At 27.5% G+C, this 21,368-nt stretch overlaps 15 protein-coding genes across 15 annotated transcripts; 6 read left to right on the top strand and 9 right to left on the bottom strand. All coding sequences in view use genetic code 12, as the record gives it.

Moving 5' to 3' along the window:
• Positions 1-191: 191 nt before the first annotated feature.
• KGF54_005053 (uncharacterized protein) lies at positions 192-1,100 on the bottom strand (the record flags this gene model as incomplete). The annotated part of the gene is made up of 1 exon (XM_051765819.1): positions 192-1,100. One exon carries the CDS (start codon positions 1,098-1,100, stop codon positions 192-194), a length of 909 nt encoding a protein of 302 aa, XP_051619094.1.
• A 393-nt stretch (positions 1,101-1,493) lies between these two features.
• On the bottom strand, positions 1,494-2,900 carry KGF54_005052 (peroxisome biogenesis protein; the record flags this gene model as incomplete). The annotated part of the gene is made up of 1 exon (XM_051765818.1): positions 1,494-2,900. The coding sequence occupies one exon, from the start codon at positions 2,898-2,900 to the stop codon at positions 1,494-1,496; it is 1,407 nt and encodes a 468-aa protein (XP_051619093.1).
• A 261-nt stretch (positions 2,901-3,161) lies between these two features.
• Positions 3,162-4,046, top strand: KGF54_005051 (mRNA splicing protein; the record flags this gene model as incomplete). The annotated part of the gene is made up of 1 exon (XM_051765817.1): positions 3,162-4,046. One exon carries the CDS (start codon positions 3,162-3,164, stop codon positions 4,044-4,046), a length of 885 nt encoding a protein of 294 aa, XP_051619092.1.
• Positions 4,047-4,424: 378 nt separating this feature from the next.
• Positions 4,425-4,661, top strand: RPL38 (60S ribosomal protein eL38; the record flags this gene model as incomplete). Its single annotated transcript, XM_051765816.1, has 1 exon — positions 4,425-4,661. One exon carries the CDS (start codon positions 4,425-4,427, stop codon positions 4,659-4,661), a length of 237 nt encoding a protein of 78 aa, XP_051619091.1.
• Positions 4,662-5,067: 406 nt separating this feature from the next.
• KGF54_005049 (transcription factor IIF subunit) lies at positions 5,068-6,243 on the bottom strand (the record flags this gene model as incomplete). Its single annotated transcript, XM_051765814.1, has 1 exon — positions 5,068-6,243. The coding sequence occupies one exon, from the start codon at positions 6,241-6,243 to the stop codon at positions 5,068-5,070; it is 1,176 nt and encodes a 391-aa protein (XP_051619090.1).
• A 239-nt stretch (positions 6,244-6,482) lies between these two features.
• Positions 6,483-7,901, top strand: KGF54_005048 (arginyltransferase; the record flags this gene model as incomplete). Its single annotated transcript, XM_051765813.1, has 1 exon — positions 6,483-7,901. The coding sequence occupies one exon, from the start codon at positions 6,483-6,485 to the stop codon at positions 7,899-7,901; it is 1,419 nt and encodes a 472-aa protein (XP_051619089.1).
• A 92-nt stretch (positions 7,902-7,993) lies between these two features.
• On the bottom strand, positions 7,994-9,163 carry SOD6 (Sod6p; the record flags this gene model as incomplete). Its single annotated transcript, XM_051765812.1, has 1 exon — positions 7,994-9,163. The coding sequence occupies one exon, from the start codon at positions 9,161-9,163 to the stop codon at positions 7,994-7,996; it is 1,170 nt and encodes a 389-aa protein (XP_051619088.1).
• Positions 9,164-10,557: 1,394 nt separating this feature from the next.
• On the top strand, positions 10,558-10,824 carry STF2 (Stf2p; the record flags this gene model as incomplete). The annotated part of the gene is made up of 1 exon (XM_051765811.1): positions 10,558-10,824. One exon carries the CDS (start codon positions 10,558-10,560, stop codon positions 10,822-10,824), a length of 267 nt encoding a protein of 88 aa, XP_051619087.1.
• A 398-nt stretch (positions 10,825-11,222) lies between these two features.
• On the bottom strand, positions 11,223-12,461 carry MUQ1 (ethanolamine-phosphate cytidylyltransferase; the record flags this gene model as incomplete). Its single annotated transcript, XM_051765810.1, has 2 exons — positions 11,223-12,292; positions 12,389-12,461. The coding sequence occupies 2 exons, from the start codon at positions 12,459-12,461 to the stop codon at positions 11,223-11,225; spliced, it is 1,143 nt and encodes a 380-aa protein (XP_051619086.1).
• A 290-nt stretch (positions 12,462-12,751) lies between these two features.
• On the bottom strand, positions 12,752-13,555 carry KGF54_005044 (uncharacterized protein; the record flags this gene model as incomplete). Its single annotated transcript, XM_051765809.1, has 1 exon — positions 12,752-13,555. One exon carries the CDS (start codon positions 13,553-13,555, stop codon positions 12,752-12,754), a length of 804 nt encoding a protein of 267 aa, XP_051619085.1.
• Positions 13,556-13,928: 373 nt separating this feature from the next.
• On the bottom strand, positions 13,929-14,657 carry KGF54_005043 (U2-type spliceosomal complex subunit; the record flags this gene model as incomplete). Its single annotated transcript, XM_051765808.1, has 1 exon — positions 13,929-14,657. One exon carries the CDS (start codon positions 14,655-14,657, stop codon positions 13,929-13,931), a length of 729 nt encoding a protein of 242 aa, XP_051619084.1.
• A 170-nt stretch (positions 14,658-14,827) lies between these two features.
• KGF54_005042 (J-type chaperone) lies at positions 14,828-15,484 on the top strand (the record flags this gene model as incomplete). The annotated part of the gene is made up of 1 exon (XM_051765807.1): positions 14,828-15,484. The coding sequence occupies one exon, from the start codon at positions 14,828-14,830 to the stop codon at positions 15,482-15,484; it is 657 nt and encodes a 218-aa protein (XP_051619083.1).
• A 246-nt stretch (positions 15,485-15,730) lies between these two features.
• On the bottom strand, positions 15,731-16,705 carry CKB1 (casein kinase 2 regulatory subunit; the record flags this gene model as incomplete). Its single annotated transcript, XM_051765806.1, has 1 exon — positions 15,731-16,705. One exon carries the CDS (start codon positions 16,703-16,705, stop codon positions 15,731-15,733), a length of 975 nt encoding a protein of 324 aa, XP_051619082.1.
• A 956-nt stretch (positions 16,706-17,661) lies between these two features.
• On the top strand, positions 17,662-18,291 carry KGF54_005040 (GET complex subunit; the record flags this gene model as incomplete). The annotated part of the gene is made up of 1 exon (XM_051765805.1): positions 17,662-18,291. One exon carries the CDS (start codon positions 17,662-17,664, stop codon positions 18,289-18,291), a length of 630 nt encoding a protein of 209 aa, XP_051619081.1.
• A 42-nt stretch (positions 18,292-18,333) lies between these two features.
• HIR1 (Hir1p) lies at positions 18,334-21,221 on the bottom strand (the record flags this gene model as incomplete). The annotated part of the gene is made up of 2 exons (XM_051765803.1): positions 18,334-21,125; positions 21,185-21,221. 2 exons carry the CDS (start codon positions 21,219-21,221, stop codon positions 18,334-18,336), a joined length of 2,829 nt encoding a protein of 942 aa, XP_051619080.1.
• Between the last annotated feature and the right edge of the window lie 147 nt (positions 21,222-21,368).

Genomic DNA, 21,368 nt, shown 5'->3' with positions numbered 1-21,368 from the left:
GTGGTTGTAATTTTTCACGATGATTCAAAAGCCGCATCAAATTATTTTAGTAAAATTTATTTTTTGCAACACTTTCAGTAAATAGATAAGAAACTTTCCAAGTAAAAGAAATGAAATTTATTAATATTTATAAACACTCTATTGAATCTAATGAATTAAACTACTACAATAATCTATCTATGATATTCTCTCTATAATTTTGGTTTACTACCTTTTCTACCAACAGTACATTTAATTAACCCATTTGGATCTGGTGATGGATAAAACAATTCATCATTACCTTTTATACCTTTCCATTCTAAATTAAATAAAATATAATGTTTATTTGGTAATACATAAGTAACATCTTCAATTTGTGGAACATTTTCTAAAATTTTTGTTGCCATATTATACATTGTTGCTTGAACAGATGGTGAATTTTCTTTACAAAATAATTCTAAAGTTACATTTCTTGCTTCATTATAAGCTTTATCGAAAATTGAACCATTATTAATAATATCATCTAATGAACCGATTTTCTTAGAATCAAATTTCCAAGTTGATGAAACATCAGTAGATAAAATTCTATCTTTTGTTGGTTTTAATGTAGTATAATCACATACATTATATCCATAAAACATTGATCCTGTTGATTTTAATACAGTTAAATCTTTAATTGATGATTTTAATATATATTCTTTGGTTTTTTTATCAAAATTTAAATAAGTTTGACGAGTTTCTGGTCCATCATGTTTAAAAGAATGTTCATGATCTTTACCATTTAATTGAATTTTTGTCCATTTACTTTGTACAATATTTACTTCAACACCTTCAACTTGATCATATTTATTTGCAAAATGTTTTGCTAAATGAGCAGCAAATGATTCAATTGGCCAAACATTTTGAGTTTTAGCTTCAACTAAAATAGTGTTTTTAACAGTATCTGTTGGAACAATTGATGAATTATCAGCATCAGTATATGAAGTATCAAATTTACCTCTTAATAATACTTGAACATTAGCTTCTAAAACATCTTGGATTTTAGGGTTTGAGGAATCTTTTTTAACTTTTAAGAATTTGACGTTACCTTTTCCGTATGAACTTTCAAATAATTCTGACATTTTTATAAAATTTATGATTAATTGATTGAATTAGTGATTGAATAATGAAGAGATTTTAGAGAGGAAAGTTGGAAAATTTAGATTTAATTTATATTATATTGTTTATTGATAAGAAATGAATTATTTAATAGTATTAAAATGATTTCGGATTATACCGATATGCATAATTTGTATAAAGAATTTAAAAATGTTAAAGGCAGACCTTCACAAAATTAGCAAAATTATAAAATTACAAAATCAGATCATAAACTATAAGTAAATTAATTCATTATGCATTAGATTAAGTAAAATTACAAAAGATTACGAGAACAACAAGGAGATATCAGAGATTTTAATTTCTCTATCTCTTCTCAAGCACATCTGATTTCTATTTATTTACTAAAAGAATGTAAGTTATATATTTTTCTTATCATCATCAACAACATCATCTGATACTTCTACAGTATCTGCAAATCTTAGGTTTTTCTTTTTAATTTCTGTATTACTGCTGTTAGGATCAAGTTTTTCATTGTTTGTATCATCGGAAATTTCCACTATTGATTCTGATACAGTAGTACTATTATCATTACTTTCATATATTAATTCTGCAGTTCTTATCCATCTTCTTCTTCTTGTATACTTTGAAAAAGTATCATCAGTTGATGGTTTCTTCCATACATTATCATAATAAATATAACCTTCATCAGTTGATGGATTTGCAGTTGTTTTAGATCTTTTGGAATTTGGTAATGTAATTGCACCATCATTTGTTAAATCTAATCTCCAAGTTTTATCAACCCATCTCCAATTGGCACCGTGCATTTTAGAGTCAATTGGTAAATTAGCATCATCAATTGCATTTGGTAATTTAAAAGTATCAATTGAACTACTTTCATTTAAAAATTCATCTGTCCATGGAGTTCTTTCATACGATAAAAGATTCGAAGTCCATCCAATACCTAACCATCTTCTTTGATTTTCATAAATGACATAAGTAAATCTAACAGGTTTTGATGAAGGTTTTCCATCATTATTATTTTGAACTTTTGCAAATGCAGCTGCAAATAATGAATGATTTTTAGTTTGTGATAAATCAAGACCAGTTAAATAAAAACAAATTAATCTTGCTAATTTAATTTTCCAAATTATTCTACGTATAATAATTGAATATGATGAATGATAAGTCATAAGGAAAATTCCTGTAAATAATAATATAATTCTTGGTTTTATTAATAAAAATGTTATAATTAAATAAATTGGTGTAAGAAATAAAGTTGTAAATAATAATCTCTTCACATCATAAGCTGTTAATGATAATGAAGTGATAGGCATTAATAAAATATCTGCTTTTATACATGTTGAAGTTAATGCTTGTACAACATCATCTAAAGTTGGATGTAAATTCGTTTCTTCAATTATTTTATCATTTAATAAAGCATATAATGTAATTATGCAAACAATTATAATATGACCCAACCATGTAACTAAATTCTCGAAATATAAAACAGCAAATGAATATAAACATATTAATACTACATTTACCCAACTATCTTCATTTGTCCATGTTGCAATTGATAAAAGTTTATTGATTATTAATAGATAAGGATATGCTTTTACTAAAGCTTTTGAAACCAGTGGTGGCGTAGATGATAATAATGGTGATGATTGTGGTTTTCTATTTATTTTATTTGATGACGTTGTTGGTTCATTTGTGGCAAAGTTTGCTCTAAAATCTGAGTTGACATTTGATTCCGTTTTATCATGTATATCTGATTCTGACTCACTTGTTGTCCTTGGTTTTGACTTAGGATTCTCGGACATTATTTAAATGTTTAAATTTGTCCCTATGATATAATAAATTAACCCAATTAAGTAGTCAATTGAAGAAAGAAAATTAGTCTGAATTAAATCAATTTTAATCTTGTGATTTTAAATTTTGAATTTTTGGGGGTAATTTTGATTGTGTATTTTTTTCTTGATTTATCTATCAAACTTGTTTGGCTGTCAAATTTCCAGAATTAACAACTTTTATAACATCATTAAACGCTGACCAAGTAAATTATTTCAAATGAGTTCATAGCAATGGATTTTGCAAGCCTTATAAATAAGGAGATCAAGAAAAAGAAACAATCTCATAAAGTCAAATTAAAGAAGTCAAAAGTAATCAAAACACCAGACTTGGCTGAAGACCCTGAAGTAGGAAATACTAAAAATGAAATTGATGTGAAAACTCAGGAAGAACAATTTGTCAAAAAAGATGATAATGAATTGAACAAAGTCGAAAAGAACGAATCTCAAACACCAGAACTCACAGAAGATCAGATTAATGAGAGATTAAATGCTTTAAATGCATTAGATGAATCCTTATCGAAGGAGGAGAAATTGAAAAGGCTACAATATTTGATACAACTAGACATTCGAAACAAAAAATACAAGGTTTGGCTTGACAAAGAAGAGGAGTACTATCAAGATCCAGAGAAACAAGAAATCACTCTTAAAGCAATTGTAAATGCAGAATTAAATAAGTCAATTTTGAGAATTCAAATCAGAATTTCAATCAAACAAATTTTTCATGATTGGGAGCAGCAAGCAATTACAGATGAAGACAAATCGTTGCTAAAAGAAACAAAAAAGGGTATACTAAAACTATTGTATAAACTAAGAACCGATAAATTATCAACAGAAATGTTAATCTCACTATCAACTATTTTTTACCACATACAAACGAATGAATTTAACAAGGCCAATGAAAGTTATATGAAACTAAGTATTGGTAATGTATGCTGGCCAATTGGGGTTGTTAATGTTGGTATTCATGCAAGAAGTTCAAGTTCAAGAATTACAGGTAGTAAAAGTGTAAGTAATATAATGATTAATGATTCCACTAGACGTTGGATTATTTCAGTAAAAAGATTGATTAATTACAAGGAGAAGAAGTTCAAGGAGTTAAAGGGGTATAAAGGCTAATGATTTATGACTGTAATGAATATACGATTAATGTAATGCAAAACAATACTTTTACCTTAATTCTTACGCAATTAAATTTCATACGAGGCAACATCAACCTTTAGACCATTATTTGCAATAACAGAGGCAATTAGCAATTTGATCAACCAACTTAACCTCTTCACCTTAAGCTCTTGTTGAATACATGTAAGAGTTTTAAAATTGAATTAAAAGTATTAGGGCCAAACCCTAATTTAAAATTTATGCACACTTACTAATATTAATTTTTTTTTGTATGCGATTAACAAAATGAAAATTTCAATTTTAATAGCATTGGGTTAATATTTGAAATCTTAGTTCAAACCAAACCAATTAATAGAACCAAACACATACATAAAAATGGCCAGAGAAATCAAAGATATAAAAGAATTCGTTGAATTAGCTAGAAGATCAGATATCAAATCAGCTGTTGTTAAAGTCAACACCAAAATCAATGCTAATGGTAAAAAATTCAAACAAACTAAATTTAAAGTAAGAGGTGCTAGATATCAATATACTTTAGTAGTAAACGATGCTACTAAAGCTAAAAAATTACAACAATCATTACCACCAACCTTAGATGTCAAAAACTTATAAGTAAGAGGAAGGAGATGACGTTTTTATTTTTTGTATAAATAGCTATTAATAAAAAAAATTTAAAATTGGGTAAAAAGATTAATTACATGTAACTGGATTTAAGAGAGTATAATGAATTATGATGATTGTGATTAATAATAGATTAGGAGTTAGAAATTGTGGAGTGTAATGAACTTAGAGGACCAAGCAGAAAATTCAACTATGTTGCAGTACATAATGATGTTCTATGTGGCATAAGATAGACGAGATAACCATACGAATACACTGTCTATTATTATCATTCTGATTCAAATTAATTCCTGCTTCTTGAATACTGATTCTCTTTGACTTTGACCTCAATTCGTAAGAATACAGAGACAATACAACTTTCTATTTGAAAAAATAAAACTTATATTTCTAGGTCAGCCTATATAACATCTTCCATATCTTCATCATCATCATTGTTATCTTCTTCATTTTCTTTATCTTCTTCTTCATCAAGTCCTAGTCTTGCAGCTCTTTCTGCGTCTCTTAATTTCTTATATTCAGGTTTCAAACACCATTTTGAAGTATATGGACCTTTCTTAATTAATGTTGCAATTGAGTCTAAAGATTCTTTTAAATAAGATTCTGGCTGTTTTGTTCTCTCTTTTAAACCTTTTATTGACCAATATTCATATTCTTCAAATAATCTGAATAATAAATCTAATAAATCCTTTTTTGGCATTCTTATAGCTCTTCCTTCTGATTTGTTCTTTGGCTGTGTTGATTTTAAAAATATTGATGTGTTATTACCTCTTATAGATGGACCAGCATTTGATTGTATAACACCAGGAATTTCATTTAATAATGTGACTTTTGGTCTTGGTGGTCCTTGAATTGATGCATCTCTCTTTTTAATTAACGATGAATAATTGGCGTCATTTCTTGATGGAATTACTTGACAATCATGTACAATCTTACCGACTAAACTTGTCTTTTTGGGAATTGTCTTAACGAAGGGGATATATTTTTTGATTTGTTCACCACTTTCACCATTTTCATTGTTTTTTGTCACTTTAAAAAATTTGAATTTCCTCCTTGGTTGAAATTTTTTCCTTTTATCTTCTGGTTCTTCGATTTTGGGTTGATTTGGTATTTCGTCCATTTCTGTTACTTCCGTATTTTCCTTCTTGAACTTTTTCAAATTTTCTTCAGTAAATGCATATGAGTTCCTTACTTGAGTATTTAACATTTTTATATCATATTCTTTAGGTAGATCAGGTAATTGTTCATTTAATATCAATTTGACTTGTAATTGACCTTTAGGATCTTTTCGTATTTTAACATTTCCAAGTTGTTTACCACTTGACATAACTTCTGGTTTATTCCAATTTTCCATTAAATATTTTGGCAATTTAACTAACCATACTTTTTGATCAGTTCTAGATAAATTCATATCCAAACTTTCATTTTTTTCTAAATACTCTTCTGGATCAGATAAGATTGATGGGTCTTCATCATAATCTTGAGTCGTAGGTGAATCTTTGCCATTCTTCAAATCTATTTCCTTTTTAACTTCTGGTTGTTCTTTTTTTACAGGACTAGTTTTAGCTGAACTCATATATTAAAATTGAAGACAGGTTTTATGTTATAAAATGAGACTGATGACTCCTTTATAGTAGAATTTATGGAATCGAAGTGGTTTGATCAAAAGATGATGATGTAATTATTAAACATATTTATTTTCTCACTTTGATTTTGTTTTAAGTTTTCGTAAGCATTTAAATTTGGCAACCTAATTAATTATCACCAAAGATTATACAATTACAACCTCAATAATAGTTTTAATGGCTATATAACATGATATTCACGGCTCCACTATATGCATCAGAAAGGCATTGTGGTTATTGCAAGGATACTAAGACCGATTTTTTTGCATTAGAGAGTCAAGCAACCACCTTCAAGGAAACCTCAAATACTAAAACAACACCTTCCAAACAGTCAGTAACTTTAGGTTCTTCAATTTTAGAAATGACATGTCAAGAATATGACGAATTAATTAATTGTGGGTTCAGAAGATCAGGAGATTTTTTATATAAACCAGATTTATTGAGGACGTGTTGCAGACTATACACTATTAGAACTAATAACTCATATTTACAACTAAATAAAAAGCAAAGGAAGTCAATTAATAAATTTATCAAGGAAATTTGTCCTGATGAATCAATACTAGACCCAATACCGAAAAACACATTTAATTTAAACAGATTGTTTGAAGCTCAATCAAAATCAACAAACTTCAAAATGAAATTTGAACCTTCAAAATTTAGTAGAGAAAAATATCAGCTATATAAAAAATACCAAATCAACGTACACAATGATGATCCAGATGAAGTTAGTGAAGTTGGATTTAGAAGATTTTTATGTGATACTCCATTTCCATTTGAGGAGATAAATGGAACTAAAGAAGAATGGGACAACTTAAATATTCAAAATTGGTTTAAAGACAAAACCAACAAAGTTAAAAGAATTGGTCCAACTCATGTTTGTTACTATCTAAACGACAAACTTATAGCAATCTCAATTTTAGATTTTCTACCGAGTGGGATTTCATCAATTTATTTTATATGGGATACAGACTATGCTCATCTATCATTAGGTGTAATATCAAGTATTTATGAAATTTTATTGTGTGAAAAATTAGGTTATCGTTGGTATTATTTGGGTTACTACGTTGAAGATTGTGACAAGATGAATTATAAAGCAAATTTTGGTGGTGAAATATTAGATGTTTGTACTGAAACATACTATCCATTGAAAGATATAAGACCGTTTTTGAAAAATGGTAGATTATTTGTCATTGGAGATGAAAACACAAAGGGAGAATTAGATTGTGAAGTCAGTGGGAATGTACATAGTAAAGCCTTAACTGATGATGATACTAATATCAGCGAAACAATATATGGTAGGGCAGAAACAGAATTGGAATCAAAAAAAGATGAGTATATACTTAAAAAGAGATATGAAATATACAGTAAAGGCTTAGGATTATATAAAATACCAAATGTAATGCCAGGCTTAGTACCGTTATGGAAAATCAAAAAATGGCTAGATGAAAAAGAAATTAGTGCATCATATGAACAACAATTGCTACTCGGTGGGGATGATGTTATATATGAATTTGGAGATTTAAATGCTCAAGGAAAATCAATAATAATAGATTGTATTAGAGTTTTTGGATTAGAAAGAGTTAAGAATTCTACAATTGCATTACAATAAGTTTCAAAAAATTAGGATATTATTAATTGATTTCTGTGGAAGAATTATAAAAAGTTGTCCATAGATTGAGAGATACACCGGCCCACCATTTATCAAATTATCAAAGATGTTAAAATTCCAAGTAATAAATTTATAAAAAATCCTTTAAAATTATAACCAGAATTTGCACAGTCACTTTCAACTCCATGTAAAGTAACGTTTGATAAATTACTTAATATTGAATCAATAAATGTCTCATTATCATTATTTTTAGGATAATAAGCTTTATTATTACTATCTGGTTGAAAATTTAAAAATTTTTCAATTTTTTTCTTTTTACTTTGATGTTGATGTTTATGATCTAAATTATATTGAATTTCATCATCTTTTGACCAATGATTTCTAGTTTTGTTTACTAATTTTTGAGGTAAAACTTTAGCATCTTTTAAAATTTGTTTTAAATTTTCCTTCTTGGAAGTTTTTAATTCATCTTCTTTTATTTCTTGATCAAATTGAATTTCTTTACCTTCACTAGTTGTTGGTTCTTGAATTGGTGGAATAACTAAACCATGTTCAATTTGTTTACCATCACTTTCTTTATTATCATCTTCATCAGATTCATAAATTTCATTTTTTAAAGCTTCTAAATTATCAAATACAACACCTGGTTCTAAGGATTGTTGTAATTCAATTAATTGTTGAGTATCATCAGTTTGAGTATATTCATCAACTAAACTTTGAAATCTTAAATCATTTGCTAATTCAATATCAGCACATGCTATTTTAGTCATATTTGGATAATGGAAAACAATACTTTTACCAACAATATAAGATTTTGATCTCTTATTTAAACTTAAATAAGGATCAGTAAATTTAAATTCAAAACATGTTGAATTAATTAATCCATGTTTTCCACTTAAATCCCCTACTTGACAATAACCATCATGTTTTTGATCTAAACAATTAACTTCTGCATGATAAGGATTAAAATGTAAACCACAAGCTTCACAATTACCATTTTCTGGTACTGACCTTTCATGAATATGATAATAAAATGGACCAGAATCTTTGGGGAATCCAGTCATATCAACATGAACATTAACATATTTACCTCTTGTTGTAAATACAACATTACCTTGAATTTCTCTATTACCACCAAATGGGAAATCTGCGATGGCAACTATATTTTGTGGATTTTTCTTAATCTTTGGTGCTTTATTTGATATTGTTAATTTACTAAATAAAAGTATGTAAATTAAATTGATTGGTGCTAAAAATTTCATCTTCTTTTGTTTGTACGATACTTAATATAATCTGATTAATTTTTTTATAATAGAAAAGTTTCTAGTTGGCAATTGGTGATGAATTTGAAATCTTAAATGATATCTCTTTCATTTTGCAACTTTATTTGTTTTTTTGGTTATGGCTGCAAAACGAGATTCAAATGAAAAACATAACATAATAAAAAATCTACTAAGAAGTAATTAAATCTTGTAGTAGGTCGTACTCAGTAGATCTCTCAGATACAAGTTAAGAAGGGTCACAAAATTCTTCACTCACACGTTCAACACAAAGAACGTAGCAAATAACTCAAATAACAAAACTTATACGAAATGAGACTCGTTTGACAAATAATTTTGAAACTGTCGAAAAATATTTATCCGAGATTAAATCAATTGACCTTTCTAGCTTAATATTGAACATACGTAACTGCTAAAATAATTTCATTGAGTAATTCAAATTGGTAAGTATAGTACTCAATTATCTAGAATTTTCCATTAAGTATTAGAAATACCAATCTCGTAAAATGAATGACTTTAATAACATGACAAATTCTAGAATAAATCAATCTTATAATGTAACTTAAAAAATAATGATGTGCTGGCTTATTAATTAAATTATTGTTTATTATTTTTACTTATTAGTTAATTAATTAATTTGATTTATAGTACCCACTGTATGAGAGTATTACACAAAAAATAAAAAGTTTAGCCGCGTGACATATTCCCCACATTTCATTCCATTGAAGAATCATTCATACAAAATTAATTAAATTCATTTCTAAGTTGATGTTTCATTAAACGGATAAATTAAAAATTAAATAGTATTAGTATCTAGCCCCGTTAACGCTTTTATATGTTTTGATTTAATTAATATTTATAAAGAATGAAACATACATTAGATTATTATATACTTTAAGTTAGTCCCTATTTTTTTATATCAAATGATTCTTATCAACAATATTGATTTTGTGATGATTTTGTGATGATTCTGTGAATAAGAAAATAATAAATTTAGTTTAGGTCAGGTCATTCTAATATTACTCATTAGTTGGTCTTTCCAATTAATAGAACATTTCAATTTTGTAAAAATAACCGTTTTAAAATTACATCACAATATTATTAAATAATTGTGTAAATTAAAATTGTTGTTGAATAAATCATCAACAAATTTCAATTTGATAATAAAAATAAATTTCTTTTTGAATAAAAATCATTAACCCCTAATTTTCAAATTTAATATAAATATCAATTATTATCCCTATTTTCTAATCGACAATCTTGTTAATTTCAGAATTTTTATTTTTTAATCAATTACAAATAAATCAATTTTCATAATAAATACAACTATAGTACAATAGTATATAAAACATATAATATAAATATAAGCATCAAATATGTCAAAAACTAAAAAATGGGGAGTACATGAAAAATCACCAAAAGAATCAAAATGGTTTACTCATAATGGATTTTCAAATACTAATCCAACAAAAATTAAAAAAAATGGTGCTGGTAAAAATAATTGGGGTCAACCTGGTGATGAAATTGATATGAAAATGATTAAAAATAATAATAATAATGAAAGAGCAAGAAGAAATTCAAATCATGATTTAAATGAAATGAAATTTAATAAATTGAATGATGCAATTGATGCAAAATTTTAAATTGATGTTGGTTTTAGAGGTTTATAAAAGTGACAAAGATAACGAAGATAATGAAGATAATGAAGTAATGAAAATGATGAAAATGATGAAAAAAATGAGATAGATGAATACGATGATTACGATTATGATGATGCTGATGAGATTTATTATATATATAGTATGATGTGATTAGAATTTTTTACAAGGTGTTTTTTTATATTTTTGTATACAAACTTATAGTAAAATTTAAATTTACAAGTGTCGATATATTATAATCAAGTTGTAGAATGATTTTTCAGTGATTACCTTTTACTCAATGAAAAAAACTTAGCGGAAGTACAATTTTTTATCATATTCAGTTCTATAATTAATAATTAGTAAATTAATGAATTTATAAAAATCTATAAATTTATAAAACCTCAACTTGAAGGAATATCTCTTGATTCTTTACTCTTGAGAACTTTTTCAATTTCAGATTTCCAACCTTTCTTTTTCTGTCTTTCTTCATAAGCAGCTTTATTATTCAATACTCTATTTACAATAAATTCAGTATTCATATTATCAAATTTATGTTTTGATATTTCTTCAAAAATGTTTGAATCTGTTATAGAGTCGTAAACATTTTCATCTATTTCTGTTGGTCCATGATATACTTTTATTACATTACCTAATTTTGACAAGAAATCAGGTGTTGGTTTATATGGAGCATTTAATATAATACCACCGTTTACGTAACGACATTGTAAAACGCATAATGATCTTTCGAAAATATTCATTATTGGATAATTTAAACCTTTATATTTATTGATCGTTAAATCGTCATGTATACCAACAACTACTTTTGCACCAAGATTTTGAGCTTTTTCATTAACAATTTTTAAAATTTCAATATGACCTGGATGAAATAAATCAAATCCTCCATCTATATATACTAATTTTTCTTTTGTGATATCAAAATTTGGTGATATAATTGTTTTTAATTTGGGTTCATCTGGTAAATTCAAATAGACTCCTGATCCCTCATGTAAACCAGTTTCATCAGTTGAATAGTTTTTAAATCTTGTTAAATTATCTTCCGTCAACAAATCCTTGTAGTTTTTATTTAAATCTTTATAATGATGAGTCTTTGTCATTAATAACATTCTACCAACTAAATCAGTAGTACTTATATTTGGAGTTCTTTTAACAACAACAAATTTCCCTAAATCTTTAACTAATTGATAACAGTCTTCTCCATTTGCATCTGTTGTAATATCATCACCATGAACAACATATTTACAATCATATTTATCCATTACTTTTGGATCAGTTACATATGGTGCATCACTTATTGTTTTAGTTGACCATTTACATGCTGTTACTGCTGCTAATCTTTCTTCTAATGTCATTACTGTAGGTCCTTTGTTTTTTAAAATTTCTTCATCAGAATGTACTCCAACATATAATTCTTTACCTAATTGACGGGCTTGTAGCATTGCACCAGCATGACCTTTAAAATTAAAAAGTTAGTTCGTAGTTCATAAACTTAAAAAATATATTTCACATGTTGTTGTAGATAAGAAACAGTGAAAATTTTATAACGTACCATGATGTGCAAAGTCAAAACACCCATCAATCCAGATTCGACAATTTTCTATGCCTTCTGGTCTTTCATACATCTTTCAATTGTTGTTCTTGTAATGAACTCGGATTTTTAAAATTTGGCAACACAAATTAATTTATTGATTCAAAATTTAGACTTTCTCTCCAGAATAAAATTTCATAATAATAAAATTTGAAACACACGAGGTTTTCGAGGCTACCAAATTCTCAGTAGTTTTTTGATAACATTGCAAAATGCTATAATAATTATAGAGAGAAACTTACAACAACTCGTAATAAGGAATATAAAATGAGCGTAAATACATTAAAACCTTGTTGGCGTGATGCGTTGGACTAATAAAAATGACTATATAAATCCGGATTGTTGTTGTTGACCAACCTCGATAGTGTTCTGAGTATTTGTATTGCCAACAGTCAGCTTCATAAATCCTCGAGCTCTTTTTGGCTTCGGCTCTATATAAATTGGTTGAGGTTGTAATTGTTGAGAATATTGAACGTTTCTTGCATTTTGTTGTTGACCTTGACGTTGACCTTGAGGTTGACCACCACTAATACCAAAATGTTGTTGATTCATATCAGCAGATCCAGCTGTTTGACCTCTTCCTCCATATGTCATACCTGATGCTGCTCTTTCTTTAGCTAACTTATCAATATAAGAATAAATCAACCCAGCATTTCTTGTTGAACAGCTATGTAACCAACCAAAAAAGCTACCTATCACGGGAGGAAAAGTAATTAATAAATCAAATCCAATATTTGATTGTAATTGAGCTTGTAGTTTATTTGGTAAATTGAATTGTTTTTGAGCTATTGAAATTAATCTTGCATGCATTGCATACATTATCAATGGACCTAATACGGGGAAAAACAAAACCACAAATGGTACTAAACCTACTCCACAATCCATCCCTACTCCACAGCTTCCTAACATACATTTGTCATGTTGCCATGCTAATGACTGAATTTTATTCCAACATTTTTGTTCCTCTTTTGTCGTTATGTCTTTTGGTAATTTCAATTTTTTACCTGTTTTTTTGTCGTAATATGGATCTACACCTTTATTCCAATTCTCTTCGGCATATTCATTGAATTTATCCATTGCTATGCTGTAGCCTGGTATATTCTCTAGTTGGTCTTGAATTTGTGACATCGTAATTGTTATGTTATTGAATCAAACTGACTTGAGACTATCTAAAAGTTAGTGGTATAAAATTGAGAATGAGCTTGTATACGGCTGGGTTGGCAATTAAGTTTGAAATTAATAAAATAAAGCTCAGAGGAATGGCTTAATTATTTAGGTGAATGAATGGTTAATCAACATGATAAAATCATTTTTATTAATTTTGCTATTAATAGAAAATTTAGAACAAAAAAAGGTACAACCATAAAGTTTTGTGTCAAATTTTGTGCGGCTTACAAAATATATTTTACAACCGATATTGAAGATTAACAGTAATACAATAATTTATTAATTTATATACAACTGTTAATACAATATTTTATTAATTCATATACAACTGTTATCAACCATTAATTAATTGATCTAATTCTTTTTTACCAACAGGTATCATTATACCATCAACATTTTCATTACATATAAAACAATTGGGCTTTTTATCAATTTTGTATCTTTTCAAAAAACATGATTGACAGAAAATATGATTACATTTAGTTTTGATTGGATTTTTATAATCATTTTTACATATAACACATTTAAAAGGTTGTAATTCAGTGGTTGACTTTTTTGAACTTGTTTTAAATTTGGGTTTGTCTCCAACATTTTCCCATTCTTTTTGTATCGGTATTTTTTGCTTTGATTCACTTCTGATGTGTAAAAACTTACAAGTATCTCCATAACCACAATAACCAGTTTGTTGAAAATCTTTACATACATCAGGTTGAAAATCAGTTATTGTTGTTAACTTTATATTTTGAGGTGTCTTGCTTTGTGAATTTTTAGTTATTTCTGTTGTTATTCTATCATCATCTCTCTTTGTGGCTAGCTCTGTTGATGGAGGTTGTTGATCTACTTGTGATAGTAGTGATGATGGTTTTTTGTATGCTGTTGTTGTTTTTGAAGTAGTTGGTAAATTGGTTGAAGTCAATTTTGATTTTTTTAGTACTTGTTCTGAATTTTGATCTTTTGATTGATTTGATTCCTGATTTACCTTAGTATCGTTATCATTATTGGTTATGTCTGATATTCTACGTTTTGATGTATTAGAATCCTTGATGATTCTTTTCTTGAACATATATGGTTATAAATCAGTTGTATTAGTAAGACTGCAAAAGAAGCTAAATTAGATGATGCAAAACTAAAAATTCATTTTCTCTCTTTTTAAATCAAGATCTTCTTATATAATTTCCCCATACTTTTTCTTCTCATTTCAGCAACACTTATAACTTGTCACAAGGATTCAAGATGTTCACGAATAGACTATATATAAAGTCGCTACTGAGACGTAGTAAAAGAATAAGTCTTACGAAATTCAATTCCACTTCAGCCACCCCAAATTCATATTTCAAATTATTCCCTAAATCATTTCCAAATGGAGGACCACCAAATGATTCATTTTTGATCAATGAAAAACAGTTACGTAGAGAATATCGAGCTTTACAAAGTATAAACCATCCAGACATATCATCGACCACAGACAATTCCACCAATATAAACAAAGCATTCACAAACCTAAAAAACCCCTACCTTAGGTTAGCACATTTAATAAAATTAGACACAGGAATTGATATTCAAGACGACTCCGTGTCCAAAAAATATATAGCCGATTTCCAAAATTCAAATAATGAAAATTCTTTGATATACAAAAACATGTTATTACAAGTAATGGAAGCCCATGAACAATTAGAATTGAGTGAACTGGAAAAAGAATTAGAAAATTTAGAATTAGAAAATAATGAGAGAATTGATGAAAGTTGTGACAAAATTGAAAAAGAGTTACACCAGAAACCAATTGATTGGGATGAAGTCATTATTGATGCTATAAAATTAAAATATTGGGTTAATATTCAAAATGGTATTAAGGATTGGGAACCTGGTAAACCGGTTCATCTTACTCATTAATGGTTATACAATGTTAGATTTTATGAATTTACATACTCAGCATTTCGGTTTTTTTTTTAAAAAGGTATTAATTAACATTACTATTACTTTTTAAAACAACTTATAACTCTATAAACCTAACCTAAGATCATAATATAGCTTTTTAAAATATTGCCTTATTAGTTTTGTTATTTTTTGTTTTTATTAATATATGATTTTAATATTAATGTTTAATTATCTTTTCAATCTTTAGATACTTTACTATAACTACTCGCTCGCCATAGTTTTATCATCATCTTCTTCTAATTCTTCTTCCTCCTCATCATCCATATCTTCATCTTCTTCCTCATCTTCGTCTTCATCATCTGAGTAAGTTATCTTTGGCACACTATACTCACAGTAATCATACTCCTTTTTCTCTTCTATTGTTTTGGGATGAGTTCTTAACCATTTCATTCGTGGACCAGTTGAACTTACCTCATTTATTTTGAATCCAAATAATTTCAAACCAAAATCATTTTGACTAAACTTCTGTATTCTTATTCTACATTGATTTTCAATTTCTGGAAACATTTTCACCAATAATCCAGGAAAAGTTGTACCAAAAAATGCTCCATCTATATTCAAATATCTTGAACTTGAAGGTATATATATATCATTACAGCAGGGACAATATAATCTTACTGTTTCTTGACCAGGTATATCTGTTGATCCAACCGGTATTAAATGCATCCCATCACAAAAATATCTTGGACATGAACCAAAATCATTTTTTTCAAATTTAGATGCCATTGCCGTTAGACCTTGTTTTGATACTATGTATCTCGCATGAATTAATCCATATAGTAATTCTGCCAGATGAGCTAATAATGATTTATTTGGTAATTCTGATGTATTAGATGATTTGGATTTACTGCTATTATTGTTATTATTATTATTGTTATTGGCCCCTCGAGAATCTATATTTATGCTATTATTGTTGTTATTGTTATTTGTATTTATATTGGTTGATGTGGTAGCTGTTGTTGTATTATTATTTGTGTGATCTTCCGCTGTTTCAACTTGATAATCTAATATTGTATATAATGCTTCTCTATAAAACGGGACTTGCAGTGATAGTCCTGTTAAATTGAAATCATCTTCGATAAAATCTTGAGATACTTGTACAAAATAATCATGACCAAATAATTCACAAAATTGTTGTATCCAAGGTATATAATCGTCTTCTGGATCACTAGGCATTATTGTTTATTATATATATATTGATGTTTATTGATAACTAATATTGGAAAGTTTTTTTCGATGGAATAGATATTTATGTGAATTCCGTAATTTGAGTCTGTAGTAAAAAGTTTTGATAACTTATACTATATTTCGATGGTAAATTTTAGATTTATTTGTAGTCAATGTGAAAATTTTGATATATATAACAATAATTGGTGAATTTGATTAAATTATCTTATTAAAAATGGTAGTTGTATAATCAATAATTGAAGTATTTTACTTATCTAAAATTAATATAATTATATTTCTAGTATTAATCTCTTTTTTCGTTGATATTTATTATTAAGATATAGACTATTTGATGATACTTAAATTTTTTTTGAATGACACAATTGAATAATAATTAAATTGATAGTATTCTTAAACCCCCCTTCACTTTGATTATTGATTGATCAAGAAATTAGTTTAGTTGTTATAAAATGTTATAAATTAAGTAAATGATAAATTATTTTATTTTTTTCTCAATGATTATTTTTTTTTTTTTTAATTCTCTTCTTTCTTTATTTCAATTTTGTAGGAGAAATTAAAGAGATTTTTTATAACTTAACCACAGGGGACAATAACTATTTTAATCATAAAGAAATAATGATTTAAGATAAAGATGAACTACATATGATCGTAAGCCCAGATGTTATATCATAGGTTTCAACACAGAAGTATGCGACTAAGTACTAATTAGAATATAAAAATATCATGTTAATATATAAATAAATTTAAATAGTAGAATTTACTAAATAATAATTAACAGGTTTTACTTCTTTTTTAATGTATGAGAATAATGTCTTAAAAACTGTTCAATGTCACGATATTTTTTTCTGACATATATTCACATCTTTTTAAAAAGAGTAAATTTATAGAAAATCAAAATCATTCATCAAGTCGGTTTAAAGTCATTTTTGCATTAATCTGCTAATATGTTCACAATTGACATTGATCCATACAAGGTCATTATTATAACATTCATAATATTATTTATCCAAAAATTGATAACAAACATAGGTCAAAAGACAATTGAATCCCATATATCAAATTTTTATTTTACCAAAATATCATCAAATAATTCATTTAAAGAATATAATTTAAAACAACAAGAATTAACAAAATTAATTAAACAACAAAAATCAATAAGTGCACAAGATGAATATGCCAAATGGACTAAGATTAATAGATCAATTGATAAATTAAAACAAGAATTAGTAAAATTAAATGAAATTAATTCAGAATCAAAAGCATCAATAGTTAATATTGTTAAATTATCAATAACTGTAATAACTACATTACCAATATGGTTCTTGAGAATATTTTGTAGAAATAATCAATTATTCTATTTAAGAATTGGAATTTTACCAAATTATTTAGAATGGGTGTTAGCTTTACCCTTTTTCAAAACTGGTATTATTGGATTAACTTGTTGGATGTTTTGTGTTAATTATGTATTAGATAATTTAATCTTCTTAATTAAATTTCCATTTGAACCAACAGTTGCCAAACCTGTTGAACCTGTCAAAGTTGATGTAAAAAAGAAAGTAGAAGAAATCAAATAATTGAGTAGTATGTATATATTAATGCAGTCTTCTTTAATTATTCTATATCATTTCAATCATTTCTTTATTTCTTTCAATCATTACTTTTCTTAATAAATTATTTGAATTTCCAAAATCATAAGTATTTATCTTTTTAGTCAATTTTTCATTTTCAAATCCTAATTTTGATCTGTGTAGTATCTTATTAAAATTTTGACTGTTAGTCTTGGTTGTTTCATCAGCTGTCACGTTATAATACCAAGAATCAGTTACTTTGATCCAACATTTTAAATCCAATGAATATCCATATATATCATTACTAACGTCTGTTAACACATAAGGTGTACCATCAGATGAAATCTCAATTGATTTAACATTAGGGGTTAGTACCTTGGTAACTTTAGATTCAAGTTCAATTAGATTTAATACTGCTGCAATTGAAACTTTATTCATGTAAATCTTAAGTTGATTATTCAAAAATTTCCAACCATAGAATAACCCCAAGCTTGTCATAATTAATAAGTTTGAATTATAATACTTCATGAATATAACATTTTCAAAAATCTCAATAGTTGGACAGAAAAATTTACCAGTTTTAGCAGATATGATCTGCAAACTTCCATTAAATGAACATAAAACATAATATTTTAGGTCTTGAGTTGATTCATCTATTATTGGCAAAACTTGTTGAATTCTGAATGGAAAAAATAGTGTAAATTTACGTTTTTCACCTTCATTCGTATACACAATGACTTTTGTTGGATCATCAAAATCTCTGTCATTTTCTTTTGGATCTTCATGCCATGGTTTACCATTTCTAACTTCAATTGTTGATACTAAATCTTTTGACTCTTCACCTAATACTGAATTTTTAGGCTGTTTATAATTTGATTTTGCGAAAACTACTGAGAAGATTAAATCTTCATCAAAATCAATGGATGACCCTGTGGATAATTCAGTTGTTATATCTTTGTTATCAGCATAGGCTTTATAAATCTTGTTTATTTCCAAGTTCTGCAATGCATTGTTTACGAATAAATTTTCTGGTAAATTACTGACAAATTTAAAAGAACTAGGATATTTTGATTCAAAATATTTTCTTTTTTGTCTATTTTTCTGTCTCTTTAATGCTTGTTCCGATAATTGTACATCGTCTTGAATTCCATTAGTTGTTGTGCCTATGTCATCATTATCATTATCTTCTTCTAATGTCGTTGAACTCTGAGTAGTTGATTCTCGTTTTTTTATTCCACATACTGATGTTGATAATCCATTTCTAGGTAGTATATATGTAGGCTGAGATATTTTTGAGATCGACTGTAGTTTTCTTTTCTTAGTTGCTTGTATTGGTGCAATATTCGTTGTTGGTTTAGATGAGGAAACTAATAAAGGTGCCACTTTCTTTTTCCCTGATTTAGTGATTGTGATAGTTTGTTTTCTTAATCTGGAGGCATCTATGGTCTTTGATGGGATTAATGTTGGTGTAGCTGTATTTACAGGTGCTTGTATTTTTGTTGTTGTTGTTGATGCTGTTGCAGTTGTAGGTTTTTTAGGCTCCATTGACATCATTTTCCTTATAGCCAAAGCTCTTGCATCTTTTGAATTTTCTTCTAATCGTAATTGTTCTACACTCTCAGGTAGTATTGTAGATTCTCTATCAGCACCATATCTATTTAATTGTTGATCAATTAATTCTTCACTTACAACTTCACCCAATTCTTTATTTTCAAATTTGATACAAGTTATTGAACCATCTAAACTACTGAAATACAATGTTTCACCATTTGGCATCCAACATATATCAGTAATTGCTCCTTGAACAATCTCCAGTAAAACAACAATTGGTTTTGATTTCGAAGTTGACCATATAGCTAACGTGTTATCTTGACCACCTGTTGCTAAAATAGTTTGAAATTTATCATCATCTTTTTTACTTTCAATTTGAAATAGTCTTGGTGAAAATGAACAAACTTCAACTGGTGCTTCATGACCAATTAATGAAACATCCGAACCCCAATTACCTCTATTTACAATTGCAACTGATGGAACAGGACCATTAGTAGCATTGGGTACTGCTATATGTTGACCATCTGGTGACCAACTCATTCTTCTAAAATACGATGTAAGTGGTGATTTTTTAAAAGGATCCATTACAATATGCTCCATTTGAAATTCGTAATTATTGTATTCATTTAATTTCTTGTAGTATCTGAAAATTCTAACTGTTCTATCATCCGAAGCTGTTGCAAAAAATTTATTTGCAGGATCAAAAACAATCCCTTTTACCATTGATTGATGAATATCATATCTTTTAATTCTTTCAAAAGTTAATGCATTCCATATTATAATTGATCTATCTAGACCCACAGTGACTAACAAATTCCCATCTGGTGACCAACAAATGTCTTGAATATCATTATCATGAGCTACTAATCTTTTTCTAACTGTCCAATGTTCTAAATCTTCTTGTTCAACACCAAAAGAATTAGGTCTTTGAGTATCATCTTTTTCCCATATTAATACAATTTTATCATCTGAACCACTTGCTAACCATCGACCATCTGGTGAAAACTTTAATGATGTGACAACACCATTGTGTCTTGACATTGAACACATTGGTCTTCGTAATGATTTATCTGGTAAGTCTGATGCATTATCTAAGTCTGAAGTAGTTGTGGGGTTGTTGTTGGTTGTTGACTTTTTCAGTTTGTTATATGGCTTCTCCAGCATTTTGAAAAACGAGTTTATTGTATTTGTATCCCATATTCTAATGTATCCATCTAGCCCTCCAGATGCTAATCTTGTACCTTGTGAATTGATAGTAACTGAATAACATTCGATTTTTTTGTTTTCAGCTTTTGGTGAAGTTAGTATCGCACTTGTAAATCTGAAATTTGTACAATTGTTGACATACTGCTATGACCCAACCAGGGTATTTTTAATATTTGCATATTATATTAACATTGGTTGATATGACTGAATTACTGCAAATGGCTGTAAAACTATACTTAGATTTACACAACAAGAATTTCATTGTGCGTAAATACATAAACAGAATTTTTGAATTGTTTGGTAGCTTATTCCCATGTTTCAGAATT

Source organism: Candida jiufengensis, assembly GCF_024610255.1.
Source record: "Candida jiufengensis strain CBS 10846 chromosome Unknown scaffold1, whole genome shotgun sequence".
Classification (NCBI taxonomy): Eukaryota; Fungi; Ascomycota; class Pichiomycetes; order Serinales; family Debaryomycetaceae; genus Lodderomyces; species Lodderomyces jiufengensis.
Note: the sequence above shows the minus strand (reverse complement) of the source record. Positions and strands in the feature narration are given on the sequence as shown.